We start from the raw sequence: 16,986 nt of genomic DNA, 5'->3' as shown, positions 1-16,986 counted from the left end.
GTTTTGAAACTGAAAATCCTTGTTGTATTTCTACAAAGCTCCACTGTTGTCAATACAACTGTGCCATTTGCATCATGCTTATTTTATAAAAGTGGATATGTGTTTGTTTAGCATTAGAGCCATGCCCTAGATTACCTCTAACCTTGCATTCACCTTTCTTATATAAAAGTGTCATTTCTTTCCTGGTTCACCATGTTTTAAATGGCTGTAGAGGTGAATGTGAAGAGAGGTTGAACAGAGAAGCAATTTGATGCAAAGGAGCAAGTCATTCCCTGTCAGATGCTCCATGGTAACTCATACTTACACTGTGGGAAATGTAAGGTAGTTTGAAGTAATTTATCTTTTGACAGAAGCAGGCCAAACTCCATGGATATTGTTAATGAAATGCAAGAGCTGGCAAACTGTAACTAGTTACTCTGCTTTGGTTATGTGTTGAAACTCAAAAATTTCATGGGGGTTTATTTACTTTTTCAGGTCCAGTAAGGAGGTTGTAGTGAGGTGGGGGTCGGTCTCTTCTCCTGGATAACAAGTGACAGGACCAGAGGAAATGGCCTCAAGTTGTGCCTGGGGAGATTTAGACTAGATAACAGGAAAAATTTCTTCTCTGAAAGGGTGGTCAGGCGTTGGAATAGGCTACCCAGGGAAATTGTGGAATCACTATCCCTGGAAGTGTTCAAAAGGCATGTGGATTTGGTTTAGTGGTGAGCACACACCCAGCAGTGTGTGTTAACCCAGCAGTGCTGGGTAAACGGTTTGACTTTATGATCTAAGAGGTCTTTTCCAACCTTAATGATTCTATGGTTCTGGCCTTCAGGATGTAGTTTGTTTGTGTTTCAGTTTCTTGTCATCTCTTTTCCTATGATTATTTGTGCAGTGACATTTTGAGCTTATTCAAAATATTTTTTTTCTTCCTTGAGATTAAAATTTCAAATAGTTTTCATTTAGTTAGTTTTCATCTCTGACCTAAGGAAATGTTTTATTACCTTCTATTTTACATACTTGTATTTGAAACTTCAGCCCAGTTAATTTAATTGATTAGTTGCTGTAGTTTCTCAGATAGCAACAGGAGCTTTCCACTTCTTCTTTCACCTACTGTCTTAACAACTTTCAGTCAAAGGTTCCTTTCTGCACCTAGCACCTCTATAAGAATGTGGTCTTCTAGCTCTTTCCTTACTGAAGTTGTTTAAAGTACATTGTGGTTTAGTACATCTATTCTGTTTGGTAAAGAAATTTTCAACTATTACAAAAGCATCCAGATTAGCCCAAATTAGTAGCAGCATCTGGACTTTAATTTAATTTAGGTCTAGATAATGGTTTACCAAATTCATTAAGAATGGAAATTACTATTAGAAATACTACTTTCTAGTACTGATAATCTCATAATGCACTGATATTAAATCTGAAAGGACCAGTCACAGGCTAATGATGATTTTAACAAAGACAATTCCATAGATTATTGTACTATCTTTCCACTGGGAATCCTTTCATTAGCCTACTGTCCTTGAATGCAGTGTGAAACCTGCTTTCCAAGAAGTTAAGATAGCAATCATAAACCCACAAGCAATGCAGGAACTTGGAAGAGATCAGAAGCAGAAGAGAGTTTCTTGCATGAGGTCTGTAGGTATTTGCACCACACGGAGTTGGGAGACTGGACTACAACCTGTTGATGTCAGTGGGCAGGTAAGGATTCGCTTCTCTCTCACAAGCATCGTTTGAGAATAACCCACGTACAGCTGCCACTTGAGAACCTGGGTTTAAAGTTCAACTGCTTTAGTTTTCCTGTTTCTGAAATAGCCCAAGTGGTAACAATCTGCCATAGGCACACTGAAATGAAATTCTCTTGCCTAAGGTTTAGTAACTGTTCCAGTGATGCAGCAAAGAGATATAGGATAACATACTTTCAGATGCTCAGGTAGTGGTAGGTAAAGAAATACTAAATCAGTTCGCTGGTGTTCACATCACAAGTGTGAGTCAGACTAAGAAATGAAGTGGGAAAAATCAATCCTCTATATCCTCTAGCAGCTGGCAGGGCTTTTGTAAGGCTCCCAAGTACCCAAAGTATTCGACCTTCCTGTGACGTCCTACAGCAGCAGTGTCATGTCAGCTGCTATTAGATAACCAGGGCAGATCTTGCACCTCTCAGCTGCTGTCACACACCAGCCTCCAAAAGTCTTTAATAGCTTGAATTAGTTTAAATGGTTTTGTGAAAACTGGTATTTCAGGGGAAAAGTCACTCTGCAAATCCTGGGTGCAAAAAGATGATCCTTTTCTTCATTGTTTGCACAAAACCAGCTCTTGAGACCCTGCAGTAATGATTATTATCTGATTTAGGCACAGCTGTAGCACACTACATATCTTGTGAGACCTAGTGGATAAGTGGATGGTGACACTAGATTTTGGTACATCAGAAATTATAAGAAATCATAAGCTGTTGGGCAATTTCCCTTATTTCTAGAGATCAGCAACTTTGTAGAATAAAAAGCAAAGAATAAACCCCAAAATATTTAGAACCACCCATAAAATGCTGTCAATGCCATATTTCTCCACCACAAGCACTGTGAGGATTAAAGCCATTTACATGGTTTTGTGCCATCTTTCTGTTCAGAAGATAATTGAGTACTTCAGATGAACTTGTTACAGATTCAGTGCTAATCTCCATTTCCTTATTGATTGCCAAGTTTCAGGAAACAGTAATAAAATTGTTTCTTAATAATACATATTTAATACAATGCTTGTATATTGCTGAAGTGCTGCTGAAATAATGCAATAACTAGAGCATCATGACCTTTTTTAGATGCTAAAAAGCTACAACAGGAGCTTTTTGGTGCATTACTGTTTTAGAGTTCCCCCAGAATTAACTCTTATCCCATTTTCTAATGCCCATTTTTCCGGGAGTTTAAAACCTGATAATTTTCTCAATGTCTAAAAGACCAAAATGTCCTTCATTAAGGACAGGTTTAAAATATAATGTAGAAAAAAACCCACTTGAAGTCAGAGTATTGAAGCTTCCTTCTTCTATGGATCCTGGGGAGAAAAAGGTCATGGCTTCCCTCACATCAGCACCTGCCCCCACACTGACCCCAGCTCTCCTTCTTCCCACATCTAGGTGAGTGGATCCCATCGTCCTTCCCCACCAGCTGTCCTGGTGCCACAGGTCCTGCTGACGGAGCCACGTCTTGGTGAAGATGGTGGGTCTAAAGCAGAATTCCTGCACTGGAAAGCAGGAGGTCTGCTGGGATGGCATGAGGCGCACGGGGATTGTTGTCCTCTGTTGGTGAGGGATGCGGGGCCCTGCACCGTAGAGCACCAGGGAAGGTCGGTCTGTCCTACGGGGCGGTGGTTGGGAGCCGCCCCAGTGCCACGAGCAGCCTCCCCGCCGTGTTCCTCATTCCACAAGCAGCTGGTGTGGGTGGCAGGCAGAGGGAGGAATGCTTATCGGAAGTGTTAATTTTCTAATGTTTTTAGGTGAATGTCTTATTCCAGCTTCATACTATGGTGATGTAAATTCCAAAATGTGGCTGTATGTCAGAACACAGCCTGTTCACGTGCCTTTGTCCAGTGAAGTGAAGCTTGAGGCATTCACATACATTAGCAGACGTTTCACAGAAAACAATCCAAAAAACCTGAAAGTGCAAACTGAGGCCAAATGAAGAGATGGGACCCGTGAAGAGCTTTTCGAGACAGCCCATCTCTTTCTGAGACTGCAGCATGGCAGTAGGCTGCTGCCATCAGATGTGCAGGATTGTGTCCATTCTGTGCACACTGACAGGTGGGATTATAATTTGTCAGCTCTGTCACTCCTACTATGAGTAAATTTGATTTGCAAATGTTTTCCCTTAAGCATTGCAAGATGTTTCTGTCACCTAAGTTGTGTAACATTGTTTTCCCCTTGGAAAGCTCAGTCTTTTTATCTTGCTGATTTTTTTTCTCCTGTAGGTGACTGATGAAGGAAGTCACCCTTTTCAGTTAACAGTTGAAAAATTAGAAGCTGCATTACACAGAGCTAAAAAGCAGGTACCAATAACACTGATCTCAGATTTTCATGCTTTCCTCGTTATTTTGTAAGCAGCATATGTTCTCAGCATTGAAGCCCATGTATGGTTTCATCTCTGCAGATTTTCAGTCTTGTGACTCAGGTGGGTCCAACTCTGGCAGCAAGAGTTGATTTTATAATCTGGGCACTGTAACAAAATGCAGAGAAACTCCCTGACTGTATTTTATGAAGAACAGATCTTAAATTTTTTTTTTGAGATCAAGTTTCTTTCTCTGTAGATTGTAATGGAATTCAAAGTGTTTTAAAAAGATATTGTTCTGACCCTCAGAAGAGAAACAATGCTACTGTAACAACCTACTCAGATAATTAAAGAAATACATCCAATATGATTTTGAAGAGGGTTCTTCTTAGTTCTAGCTAACAAGAAATTGCCAACAAACAAAAAATTACAAATGTAATTTTTCCAGAGTTTAGTAAACTTAATTAGTTCAAAATACTTAGCGTGATAAGTGATTCTGTTCTGACTGGGACTGCATAAATGGGGACAGTATTGCTTGTCACATATAATTTTTTTTCTAACATGCCTTTCTGTATTTTAAACTGCTTTTCTTCCCTGTGGAAATGCTTGGTTTTGTAAATGTCCACAAGATAGTGCTCACCAGGCTAAATTGTTTCCTGATTTTTTTGTCTTGATACTCATAATTCATTCACTTGATGGAAAATTATAAATGCACGCACACTGAAGTGTTTGTGCTCTTCCTTGAAAAGATCCAACAGTGGCAACACAGGCAAAACAATACAACAGCACAGTAAAATATTTTACCAAAGATGTGGTGATGATGGTAATGATGTTTTAAAACATGAAGCGAGAGGGACTTCTTGTATCCTGTTCCAGGATAGAAAACTAGGTTTAAACAATAGACAAAGCATATTGTTACAAGGCAGGTCACTTAGAAAGCTCAGTTTCAAGGAAGGTGACATATAAAAAAGTAGGTGTTTTGGATACACACAAATGTGTGCCTAACATTTTTTTTTATATATTGAAGCTGTCCTAGTTATCTAATTGCTTTATCAGCATGGTGCTGTGTTTAGACACCATCTGTCTGTGTCTTTGCCAGCCCATGGGAGCCTGAGCATTCAGACCCTTCCCACTTTTTCCTAGCAGAGGGAGGCAGCCCACATCCCTGCTGCATCACTGTGGCTGTCAGGATGGATCACAGACCAGATTAACTCTTTAGAGCTTTGCATGTGTTTGTCAGCCTTCTGGAGCTGAAAATGTTCTCATGAATCATATTATAGACACCTTCTTTGGGTACGTGTAATATCATAAATAGCTGGAGGGACTAGGCTAGAAAAGCAATTGTGAAACTGCCATCCCAGAGCAGTTGAACCTATGAACAATCAATAAAAGCCTCAGTCAGCATCTTCTGCTTAGGACACATCAGAGGTCACATACACTAAATATACTCTCAGGTAATTTCTTCTTGTAGCTGGAATCAAAGGCAATACACTGAAGGTTCACTGCTTGTGAAGGTCTTGCTCACAGTACCCACTGACATTCAGAGACATTGCACTTCCCTTGTGGGAAGTATCAGGGCTTCCTCATCACTGAACTTTATTTTCTAGAGTTCTTTGGGAGTTAGTCTTTGCAAATAATCTGATTTGGAGGAGTCTTGGGTGGAGTGAGAATTTGCACTGGGTGAGGTTTTCTAAACATTAAAAATACGGAAACAAAACATAATTATTTAATTTCAAGTTTATCCCAAGCATGAAGTAATAATGCAACACCCCATGTTAAAACATTTAATCTTGAAAGCTTGTGCTATCGTTGTGCATATTACTACATATTATGGACTGTATATTTTAACCAGAATACTGAGAGTACTGAATCAGGGAATACTCAAATTTTGTATCTGGCAAAATGTTTTTTATATTCATGAGCTCTCTCTAAACATACACAACTCTCAAGTATTGTATACATCTTTTTGTATATCATGCTAAGTGAGTACTTTCTGAGGAAGCATTTAGATTTTTGCCCTCAGCTCCCTTTCAGATTATTTCTGTGTGCCTGTATTGACTGGATAGCATTTTCATACATTAACTATAAAAACCCCTTGGAGATCTGTAATGTATATTCAGTTGACAGCATTGTATGGGGACTTTTTTGTTTTGTTTTTGATAGTTGTTGGGGTGGTTTTTTAAGTATTTGCAGAATTAATTCCCAGTTTGCTCAATTATTTAGGTTTGGTGAGAGAAAACTAGAACTGCAAAATTAATAGATTGCTGTTATAGAGGTACAGTAGGATTGTCTCACTGATCCCTATACTTTTGGTAAATGCTTTTGTCCAGTATTTATATACTCCAATAAGATCCCCCCCCCCGCCGAGTCATTTCTGTTCCATGCTGAACAGTCCCAGCTCTCACTCTCTCCTTGTATTTCAGATGTTCTGGTCCCTTAATTGTTGTTGAGACCTTTCACTGGACTTGTTCCAGCATGTCCATGTCTTTCTTGTTCTGCAGAGCACAGAACCTGTGTCCCAGCACTGTGGATGTGTCACACTAGTGCTGTGTAGAGAGATCTGTGGTGTTTAAAATCCTCACCTGATCTTGATAGGGAGTGAGCAGTGAAACAGCAAAAACCCCTAATGAGCAAGCTTTTCAGACCTGTAAAAACAAGGGTTGGTAATAAAATACTACAGAAGACTTTCACAAAACTTGCTGACTGCACTTGGCAGATGAAATTTCCTATTACATAAAAGCAAAGAAAAAATATTATAGGGTGTAATGCTCATTACTCTTCAGTGATAATCCCCCATGAAACATGAGCCTGTTGTTAAAAAGAATGTGCATGTTAGAAATTATAAGAAAAGAAGTAGAAAATACTTCAGGAAGTATTCTGTTTTTTTCAAAAAAACCCCTTGCTGTTCCTGCATGTGTGCTGTTGAAGGTTATGTACTGTTCATGTCCCATTGCATCAAAAAGGATACAGCAGAACTGGAAAATTCGCTTCAGTCTGCAGAGGAGCCCTAAACATGCACCTCTGAAATGTGTTTCAGCCAGTAATACAGTGATTCCCATAGTCTTAATACCCTTCCTGAGGCATCAAAAGCTGGGATTTGGCCATTGCTGGAGGTGGACTTCTACACAGAGTTTAGGTTTGCCCCAATACATCTGTTCTTATGTTAACTCGAAACTTCTGCCTCCGTTCCCAGTTGGTCTGACCAAGGAGCAGAGGGTTGGTGCAGACAGATAAACAGAGAGATCTTTGCTCTACATGAGAATGGCAAGAGTGTATCACACATGCCACTCCTTTATGGCAGTAATGTGATTTATTTTTCTTTTATCTTGTTAAAAGATCTGTGAAATAGAGTTCCCCCAGATCTTGCACTGAGTTTTACACTAATTTTCCATAAGAGACATATAAGACTTTCTTCTGCCTTGAAGTACGGCAGAAACTTGGTCAAAAATATTGTTGGTAACTGAAAGCTGAGGTGAATGTTTCAGTTTCTTTTCTGATGGTCTCAACTTATTCAGGGTGAGCTGTTAGTCCTGCCAAACAGGTTAAGCTTGATTTAAAAGCCTACTGAAGCTGCATATTGCAGTGTGTTCCTGTCATTGTCCCACAGTATTTGTTTCTATGTATAGCCATATATGGATATGTTAAGTTTCAACATACCATTTCCACATACCAAAAGAGCAATTAAGACCTAGTCAGGCTCTGCAAACTTATCAGACATGAAGCGGTTGCTTTTGGTTTTGTTTTGGCCAACAATAAAATGCCAAATCTACTTCCATTTCCTCCACAGTTTGCAGTCAACTTCTCATGAAAAGGGACAAATCTGATATCTTGCCTAGCAGCAGTCTGTTACAAAGCACTTTAGAAACAGAGCTCTAAAGAAGCAGGAAGATCAAAACAGAAGTTATCAGGATCAGCACCACGGAGAACTATTGATTCTCCTGACACAAAAGGCTTTGCTTTCTCACACTCTGTATGACCATCCCACTCTTGGTTGTATGAGAAGATGAACATAGGTAAGATTTTCAATTAGATTTACTACCTTTTATTTGTTATAACCTTTGATGATGTTCTGTTGAATGTGTATTTAATTTCTAAACACTTATGCCATGACTACTTTGTGCAGTCAGACTTTATAGCTGGCTTATGCACTCAGCACTGAACTGATAGGTGCACAGAGATCATGGAGATCTGATGGAGATCTCACAGGCTTTGTTTTTTCAGCAGCATTGACCAAGCTTTCCCTTGGTCATTCAGTATGCTGCTACAGTCGATTCTCACCTTGAAGTTCATAGTAAGTAGCTCTTTTGTGACATTTTGGAAGGTGAGAAACGTGATAAAAACAACCTGGCGCAAAACAACCATCAGTGAAATAGATGGGCTAGCGAGATCCCGGGGAAACAGGCATCCCACCAGAAGACCGAACAGGGAAGATCCCCTGGAATTCTACCTCTGTATGCGGGATGAGCAAGATGACATCTTCACTCTGCCATGTCCTAACTCCTTGAGGAGAGGTAACTCGAAAATTCCCTACATGGATTCCCACAATTTGGGAAATAGATACTCCTGAGAAGGGCACACTGATTAAAAGGACAGGTTATCTTTGCTTTGATTCTTAATGGCCTACTGAAATCTAGGCTTGGGAGAGAAGGGGTTCCCAAATTCTGCTTACATAATTCAGATTCACTGCCACAAGCAGCCTTACCATGTGATTTTATCTAAATGTGACCTAATCAGAATGAAAGGGAACATCAATTGTGGAGGATACTACAAACATTGAAAAGGATTATCAGAGTTTGACCCTCTGAAGACAAAAATAAACATTCCTACTGAAATTCCCTAGAGAAAGATTTATGTTAAGGAAACAAAAAATAGCCTGTGTGTGTTTTGAACCTGGCTCAGCTGACAGGGCTGGTTTACAGCAAGGTACATTACACCAAAAAAGGCAGAGGGGATGGTCTTCAGGAAGGAAGTGGACCATGAACACAGATTGTGTAGGAGGACAGCAGGAACTGTTGTCCTACAAAGAATGCAACTTTGCCCCTAAAGAAAACCTAAACTGCTTCATGAAAAAAGAGGAACACTCCTGCTCTGTTCTCCCTAAATGAAGGAGTTCAGAAGATTTTGCAGGAGCCCAAATTGTCATATGTAAGCAAACAGATGCCTGAGTTTACTGTTCTGGGTCAGCTACAGGGGCAATGTCCAGCACATGATAATCTTGGTATTTTCAGGTAAAACTAACCTCTCTATCCACAACTAGATTCCAGTTCTACTTCTGTTTTGTTAAACAGACATTAAAGTACTTCAGCGTTTCATAAAGATGCATGAACCACCTGGAGATGTCATCCATGAAGAAGTTGTTATTGAGACTGAAGTTACTGAAATAGAGAAGAAAAATAATCTCACTGAAGCTGTAAACCAAATGCAAGAAAAACAAATCACCAACTAGAAGGGCTGAAAATAAAAAAGAAAGCCATTTTCCAAAAGATGAGTGTGACTGTGTGGGTGAGACAGTTGCTAAATACAAAATTCTGTTGTCGATCACAAGACTCTGTGGTGGGGGGCACACAAAAATAACTATTAACAAGTATTAACTATTGTAAAAGTATTTCTGCTTGAACATAATGCTCATTTATAATTTTGGAGAGATGTACTCTGTTAGCTAAGAGATGTACCAATTCTATCTGTGTGAAAATAGAATAAAATTATGATTTATTTGTCTGAACTTTGTAATTCAGTAAGTGTAAAGAGCAGTTGAAATTACAATACTATATTAATATTTTTGTTCTCAGTTCTGTAAGACCATTTAAGGTGTTTATTTATCATAGTATACAATATATTGCCAATTACAATAAATTGTGCTCTTTGTTTCTTGTATAATATTCATAAGGCTGCATTACCTCAAAGCAAGGCTATTGGATTGGATTGGATACCTATGGCTAAGTCCAAACTGTGGGGCTCAGTTCCTGGGTTTTGTGTGTATGCAAACTTTGCCAGGGTTACTGAGATGATTGTCGAGTGGGACAGCACGGCAGCAAGAGGGGAACCCTTGCATCAATTCAAAAAGAGCCCAAGGAGCCACGTTTATTTATCCATTGGGTTTGCATCACTTTTTCCCAGAAGAGAGTAGCATTGTGCTCCCAACAAAGCCATTGCCCAAATGCAAACTGCTCTCCACTATGTATTGTTTTGGTAAAGTTCAGGTGAAAAGGTGGGCCACTCCTCCCACAAGTTTCCTGCAGGCAGAAGGAACTGCAGTGTTACGCCTCAGGGCACAGGCACATGTACCATGCATTACTCAGTATATTATACAAGCTCTGTGGATTTCAGCTCTTAGCTACATGTTCCATCTTTAGAACTAAAATGCCTTAATGAAAACGACTGCTGGCTGGTCACAAAGCTCTGAAGCTTGACACAAGGCCATAAGTTCACTAATAGTGTATCCACTTACAGTCCACTGATGCGAGTTTGAAACCTACCTACATTTTGGCACAGGGGATGCCAAAGGAAAGGGAGAAAAATGGGTGACCAGCTCAGCTTCTTCAATTGCAGGGCATCGAAGCACATTCCCATGGGATCCTGATATCCCTTCTGCTGTTGAGTCCATTTTGCAGGTCTTCCTTTTGTTCTTCATTTTTTTAACATAGGAAATTTTCAGAGAGAGATACTCCTCTCAGAGGTCTCATTCTTCAGCTATGTCCATCCCTAAGGTGCTGTCTGGAGAGTCAGTCATTTCCCCATGTAACTGGGTGATGTCCTGAACACAAGAAAAACAGGACAATGCAACCATTCAAATACCTATAAATAAAGTTATAATGCTTTAATAACAGTCACTGTTTGCGGACCCACTCTCTTTAGAGATTTTATCACCATAATTTTTGCCTATTTGTATTATTTTTTTTACATTTCCCTGTATAATAAAACACTAAAATAAAAATGCTCTGTGGTTACTAAGGGAAGTTGTTCCATAGTTCTCCGAAAAAAAAAAATTTGTCTATTTAGACTATAGTTGGAAGTATAATACTTGGAATCATCAGCAGCACTAAATTTAAGACAGGTGTATTCTGATAAAAATTAATTGTTCCTTTTACATTACAATTTACTGATAAATAAGGCAAAGGGTAAGCAAGTACTTTTTATGTGGTGTAGCTCAAAAAAGCAAAACTTCAAGGTGGTGTTAGGTCAGATGTTGGACTCGATGATCTCAGAGGTCTTTTCCAACCTAGTCGATTCTGTGAATGAAAGCATTGTTTTCTTCCCTCTCCCTATGAGGATTTGTCAAGGAAAGCACCTGAGCGTCACTGGACTCAATGATCTTAAAGGTCTTTTTCAACCTAAATAAAGCAGGTAAGATACGATTCCAATCTAGCTAAGACAGCCCACAGAAGAGCAAAGGTCCACGGATTATGCTGACGCAGCACAGGGACTTTACAGTGATCCCAAGTGAATACCCCGTGGACTGCAGAGAAAGGAAGGAAAATGCTTGAGTGGAGGAAATCATTCTGGTTACTATACATATCTTTTAAGAGTTGTTATTTTTATCTTCTTATAGTTGTTAATTTAATAAAGATAAATCAGAAAAAAATCTAGAGGAAGTGAAAGGAGAGAAGGGAGAGGAAGGTCAGGAGCAAGGTCACCTTGGGATTAATTTCTGCAACACACAGAACATGAGTGCACATCTCATGTTTGTAAGAAATTGAAGATTAAGATTTAACTCTGTATTAGCAATATACTGCTAAATTCTGAACATTTTGAACTATTGAAATTAACTAGCACCTACTCCCTTAAGGTTGACTGTTCTTCCTGGTATTTGAAGAGGGCATAACAGAGGCTGCAGGCTGAAACAATATCTGCTTCCTGCTCTCGTGAGTCCCACTGTACTAAAAGTTAAAACATAGGCCCAGTGCAACTTTTACAGGCTTTCATACAATATATTGAAATTGATTTGGGGCTCCTGGGTACTATGGTCACATATGTTCACAAAAAGAAAACAAAAAGCTGAAGAGATCCGTACATTTAAATTTAAGGCCACTTATAGCTATTATCCTTCACAGGCAGCAGGAACCAGTAAGCCCTGGGAATTTAGGCCATACAAGCACATCTCATAGTGTTTGGAGCTGACTGGCTTGTAAAAAGTTTATAGAGCAGAAAACTTGGACATTAGTATGTGTCATTTCTCCTGTTCTGCTATTTACATATTTTCATTGGTATACTGAGACTGTCAATACATAAAATTAGTTTTTATTTCCCTTAGCAAATGTTTTTTTTCATTTTAATTGCTTGAGGATTTTTTTAGTCATCATTAATTGGAAAGACTGAAAAACCATTTTAAAATCAATTTTAAGAGACTAAGCTAACATGCATACAAATATTAACCATCTGAAACTCAAATCATACCTCAGTGTTGGCTTGCTCTGGAAATGCAGATACATTCCTGCCATAAGGATGCCAGGATGGCAAAGCCAAATAACAATAATTTGCATCCAACTTTCCAAGAAATTTATGTAAAGTTTAGCAGAAAGCTACATACATTACGTTTCAGATTCAGATTCACCTTAAAAGGTGACTGTTAAATACAAGTCCCTCCTTGCAGATGAGAGGTTTCAGTCTGGAGAAATCCAGGTAGATCGCTCCTTTCCATGTAACAGAAATTCATTAACTGCATCACTGACCATGTTTAGTGTTTATCTGAAGGTAGTCTTAAATTATTTAACAAGTAAATAACTGCAGTCACAGTTAACTAAATTAAACAAGTATATAAAGTGCTGGATGATTATATATTTAACTCCTTTTCTGGAAAATAATTTAGAAAGTAAGAAAACTAAAGGCAACTTTCAGAAGTCAAAAGATGACATGAAACTTGTGGGTTTGTCCCAAAATGAGCAATAATGTCTGAAGAGCAGAGCACTGAAATGATGCATAAACTGGAATGGAAACTTCCTCTTTAAAGATATGATATATTTAAAATAAATAAATCCTGTAATCCATAAAGTAAAATGGCATATTTTATAACTTTTAAAAAACTCTTGTATGAGGCTCACAGGCCTGAGAATAGACGTAAAATAACCTGTCCGAAGTATTCCTTAAAAAAAATTATAAATTATTGGTAACAGTTTCTTTAATGGAGATTGCAGGAGTAGGTCCCACATGAGTCCATATATAGCCCTTCTCTGGCCTTGTAGGAACAGTAGGGAAGGGAGATGATCGAGATTTGAAATATTCCGAAGGCGCATGACAAACAAATTCTAAATATTCCATTTTCCTTGGGAGATCTTCTTCTGGGCCTAGGAAAAAAAATAAATCATCAAAGACAAAATTTAAAGGGATAAAGTTGGAGTATGCAGGACTCAAAAATATGCAACAACAATATTTAGAGAATTTGCTTTTGCAATCAATGACTTTCCTGGCCAAGTGGCCTAAAATACTAGGCAAGAAACATCTACCTTTATTTTTGCTGGGCTGGTCTTTTTTCCCCACTTCATTTGAAACATTCAGTTATTTATGTGAAGTACTGTAGTTATTTTGAATGTATGCTATTTGTGGCCTGCCTGTCAAAAGGATTTTTCTGAATTATTAATAATTTTCTCATTGTTAGCAAAACATTCTCTATGCTAGTGCTTCCACACAGTGTATTTTAAATATCCAGGATAAAGATCAGGTAATTCAGGTAACTTTAAAAGAAACAACTTGGACTGGTATATCAGAATCAAAGTTACTACAGTATAAACCTATCTATGGAATAATAATTTGATCTTTAAACTCCCAAAAGTGTAACTGCCCCCGTGAGCACACTCAGATAATCACAGTACAAGATAATCACACTCACTGCAGTAGTGCTAATCATATTATACACACAAGATAAATGCTATTACAGTAAATGTTTACAGGATTAGGGTCTTAAATGTGGAACTTGCATAAATGAAATGAGAAGCTATAAAATTCATTTAAAAAATACAATTCTGCATTAGTCTAGGCACATACAATTACTTGTGTAAAGTGAAGGCTTAGAAATTACCTATGATATAGGATGCTGGGTCAAAACAGTCTTTGGGGCTGGCTTGTGTAGGAATGAGCCAGGTTAGTGCAGCACTCTTTTCACAGTATTGGTCCTGAATAAACCCGCGGATCTGAGCGTAGTATGTTTTTCCATCCTGCTCATCAACCACTGAGACAACATCTCCAATTTGATAGTATACACCCTAGAAGACAAACAAATTACACTGAAATCAAACAATCTGATTTTGTCAGCTTCACTCTGTGATTCTGATTAATATTTTAGGTATCGATACCTAAAATTTCATCTCAAATTACGCCAGTCTTGAAAGGCAGCTTTAATTCAGCCACATGCAAAAGAAGGGTGGCCTAAGAAAGACAGCTGTTTCACCTAACCAGTCATCAGCACTGCTTGTGCAGTCCCCCAATATCCAGGAGTTTGAGGCTACAACTCCTGATTGCAGAGCAGAGATGGTCTCATTCTGCCAAAAGCAGAAGAGTGCAACACCACCTTCTAGGAAAAGCAACTGTAGTGGTTTCCTTGTGTGTGCAGGGGAAGCAGCTTTCTGTGTATGAAAAAGTTCACTCATTCGAGTGCAAAAGAGTTCCAAAACACAGATCCACCTCCTGTCATTTTCCATGGTGCTCTCTAACACGTGAGGCTGCGCATCAGAGGCGACTCACTCTGAGCTGCAGCGGCTTCGCAGAGCCCAATGCAGCCCCTGCACTGTCAAGATCAGTCAAGAATCACCCAGGAGGGTTCTTTTTTATTTTTAAAACAGATAAAAAGAACACAAAAGCCCCCCAAAAATCCCCTTCACAACAACACAGTAAAGTACCAAACCAGCAACATTTTGCATATGGAGGTTAAGTTGAAGTTTTGTTATAATTCTTAGGAATTTCTGCTAAAAACACACAAGTCAGTAATTCTTTTCTGAACTAGTCAACAGCAAACATTCATCTGGGATATCAGGTGTGAAGCATCAGGTCCCTAGAGAGTATATAGAATCTCAGTCCACCACTGGCTGCGCAGTCTTCCACCGACTATCCTGAAATTTTCTCTGGGAGGAAAAACAATTCAAATTGTTTGCTTGTACTGCTGGGAAACAGAAGCAAATTTCAGAACCTCAAAACCCTAACATCTTGGCATGCTGGTGAAGGTGCCCTCAAGCATGAATGATGTGAGAAGTCCCCCTTCTGCTTTCATTGCAGAAGTCCACAGATCTTGTTCCCAGGGTGTTCAAGACTGCTTCCATCAGCTTGGAAACAGGAACCAGTTTAGATGTTGGGGCACTGCAGCTAATCCCCTCTATGGGCAATATCCTCTGTGCCTAAGGTAGGAAACATTATACAAATCTAAACAGTCAGCTCTAGTCAGTTTTGCTTGGCCTCTGCAATGTGAAAATCAAAAAGTTTAAAAATGTTGATTGCAAAAATTACTAAGGAAACCAGATGCATCTTTTTCTTGAAAGAAAAAACAACAAATGGGACAATGGTAACTATGTAAACTACTTAGGTAAACTACCTTGCAAGACTTAAAAGCAATAACTAAGGCAAAACAATATCCTACACAACTGCTAGGCAAGGAAGAACAGTTTCTGTGAATATATCCCTAGTGCTTTCACTATCTGTGATAATTTTTGAAATTTGAAATAGAAACGGCATGATCTTTTTTGCAAATAGATTTGCATTAACCATACCTTATAAAAGATTGATTCTGCTGTAATTATAGTGGATACGGACTCAGGAGCCTTGATGGGCTAAGAAAAGAACACAAAAATAGAAAATCAAGAGCGTTAAAACAAACCAACCATAAAATACCAGGATTTTTTTTTCTTTTTAGACAACATACTGATATATTATTCTCTAAGAAAATTACAAACACAAGAATTTCTACTTTAAAACTGAAAACAACAGCGTTAACATTTTAATCCCCAGGACTTTACGTGGAGAAGGGAGCACAGAACTCTCGTGACCGGTTTATATTTACAGCCCCTCCTGCGGGCTCCGGGTCCGCCCCAGCCCGGCACAGGCTCCCGACCCACTCCCGCCCCCGCCCCGCTCCGCCACACACCGACTTACGTTCTTCAGCTTGAAGATGTGCCTCCTGCCCTTTCCCTTCGTGGAAACCTTCTTCTCCGCGGCGGGCGCCGACTTGTACTTGGTGTTCCTGAGCCGCGCGGAGCGGCGGTGGATCTCCTGCTTGCTCTGGGGGGAACGGCGGGATGAACACGCGGGGGAACACCGAAACACCGCTGCCCCGCCCAGCCTCGGCAGCTCCATCACCCTCACCCTGCTCACCCTCACCCCGTCACCCTCACCCTCGTCACCCTTCCCACCTGCTTCCCGCCGCCGCCGCCGCCGCCCCCGTTGCTGTGCTGGGCGGCGGCCGAGGTGGTGGCGAAGGCGGCGGGCGCGGGCGGCGCCGAGCGCGCCGTGCAGTTGTTGCACAGGATCTCGCCCTGCCCGCCCTTCTTCCACATGGAGGAGGACGTGCTGCGGCACACGCTGCAGGTGGGCTTCAGCCCCAGCGGCATCGTGCGCCCGGCGCGGGGCCCGCGGGCCCGGCTGCGAGCGGCGGGAGCGCGGCGGCCTCACGGGCCCCGGCGCCGGCCCCTTCCCGCCGGCGGCGGATGTGGCGGCGGCGGGGCCGGAGCGGCGGGGCCGGCCCTGCCCTCTGCTGGCGGCAGCGGCGCTCGGCCCCCGCAGGGAAAGGAGCCCTGGCACTCGTAGGGAACACCTCGTGCGTCGGCAGAAGCCGCGGCAGAGAGAGCGGTGCTTCCCAGGGAAAGAGGCGGGCGGGAGGAGACCCGATGGGGGCGGCTGGGGCTGTTCTGCCTGGAGAAGGGAAGGTCGCACGGAGACCTTACAGCAACCTCCTGAGGGGGCTCTACAGGGAAGGCAGAGAGGGGCCCTTCGTCAGGAACTGTAGTGATTGGATAAGGGGTAATGCGTACAAACCGAAAGAGGAGAAATTTAGGTT

At 40.6% G+C, this 16,986-nt stretch overlaps 1 protein-coding gene across 1 annotated transcript; it reads right to left on the bottom strand.

Moving 5' to 3' along the window:
- Positions 1-12,484: 12,484 nt before the first annotated feature.
- GATAD1 (GATA zinc finger domain containing 1) lies at positions 12,485-16,619 on the bottom strand. The gene is made up of 5 exons (XM_027684839.1): positions 16,343-16,619; positions 16,086-16,211; positions 15,704-15,763; positions 14,026-14,209; positions 12,485-13,294 (listed from the first exon to the last, which is right to left on the bottom strand). Exons 1-5 carry the CDS (start codon positions 16,538-16,540, stop codon positions 13,104-13,106), a joined length of 759 nt encoding a protein of 252 aa, XP_027540640.1. The 5' UTR covers positions 16,541-16,619; the 3' UTR covers positions 12,485-13,103.
- Between the last annotated feature and the right edge of the window lie 367 nt (positions 16,620-16,986).

The sequence above is a fragment of the Neopelma chrysocephalum genome, unplaced genomic scaffold (assembly GCF_003984885.1).
Source record: "Neopelma chrysocephalum unplaced genomic scaffold, ASM398488v2 Primary Assembly neopelma1_67, whole genome shotgun sequence".
NCBI lineage: Eukaryota > Metazoa > Chordata > Aves > Passeriformes > Pipridae > Neopelma > Neopelma chrysocephalum.
Note: the sequence above shows the minus strand (reverse complement) of the source record. Positions and strands in the feature narration are given on the sequence as shown.

Coding starts and splice junctions, on each gene's coding strand:
- GATAD1 (XM_027684839.1), bottom strand. CDS start 16,540: ATGCCGCTGGGGCTGAAGCCCACCTGCAGCGTGTGCCGCAGCACGTCC. Junction 16,212..16,342: donor GCGGCGGCGGCGGGAAGCAG/GTGGGAAGGGTG, acceptor CGTTCCCCCCAG/AGCAAGCAGGAGATCCACCG. Junction 14,210..15,703: donor CAGAATCAATCTTTTATAAG/GTATGGTTAATG, acceptor TTTGTCTTCTAG/GGTGTATACTATCAAATTGG.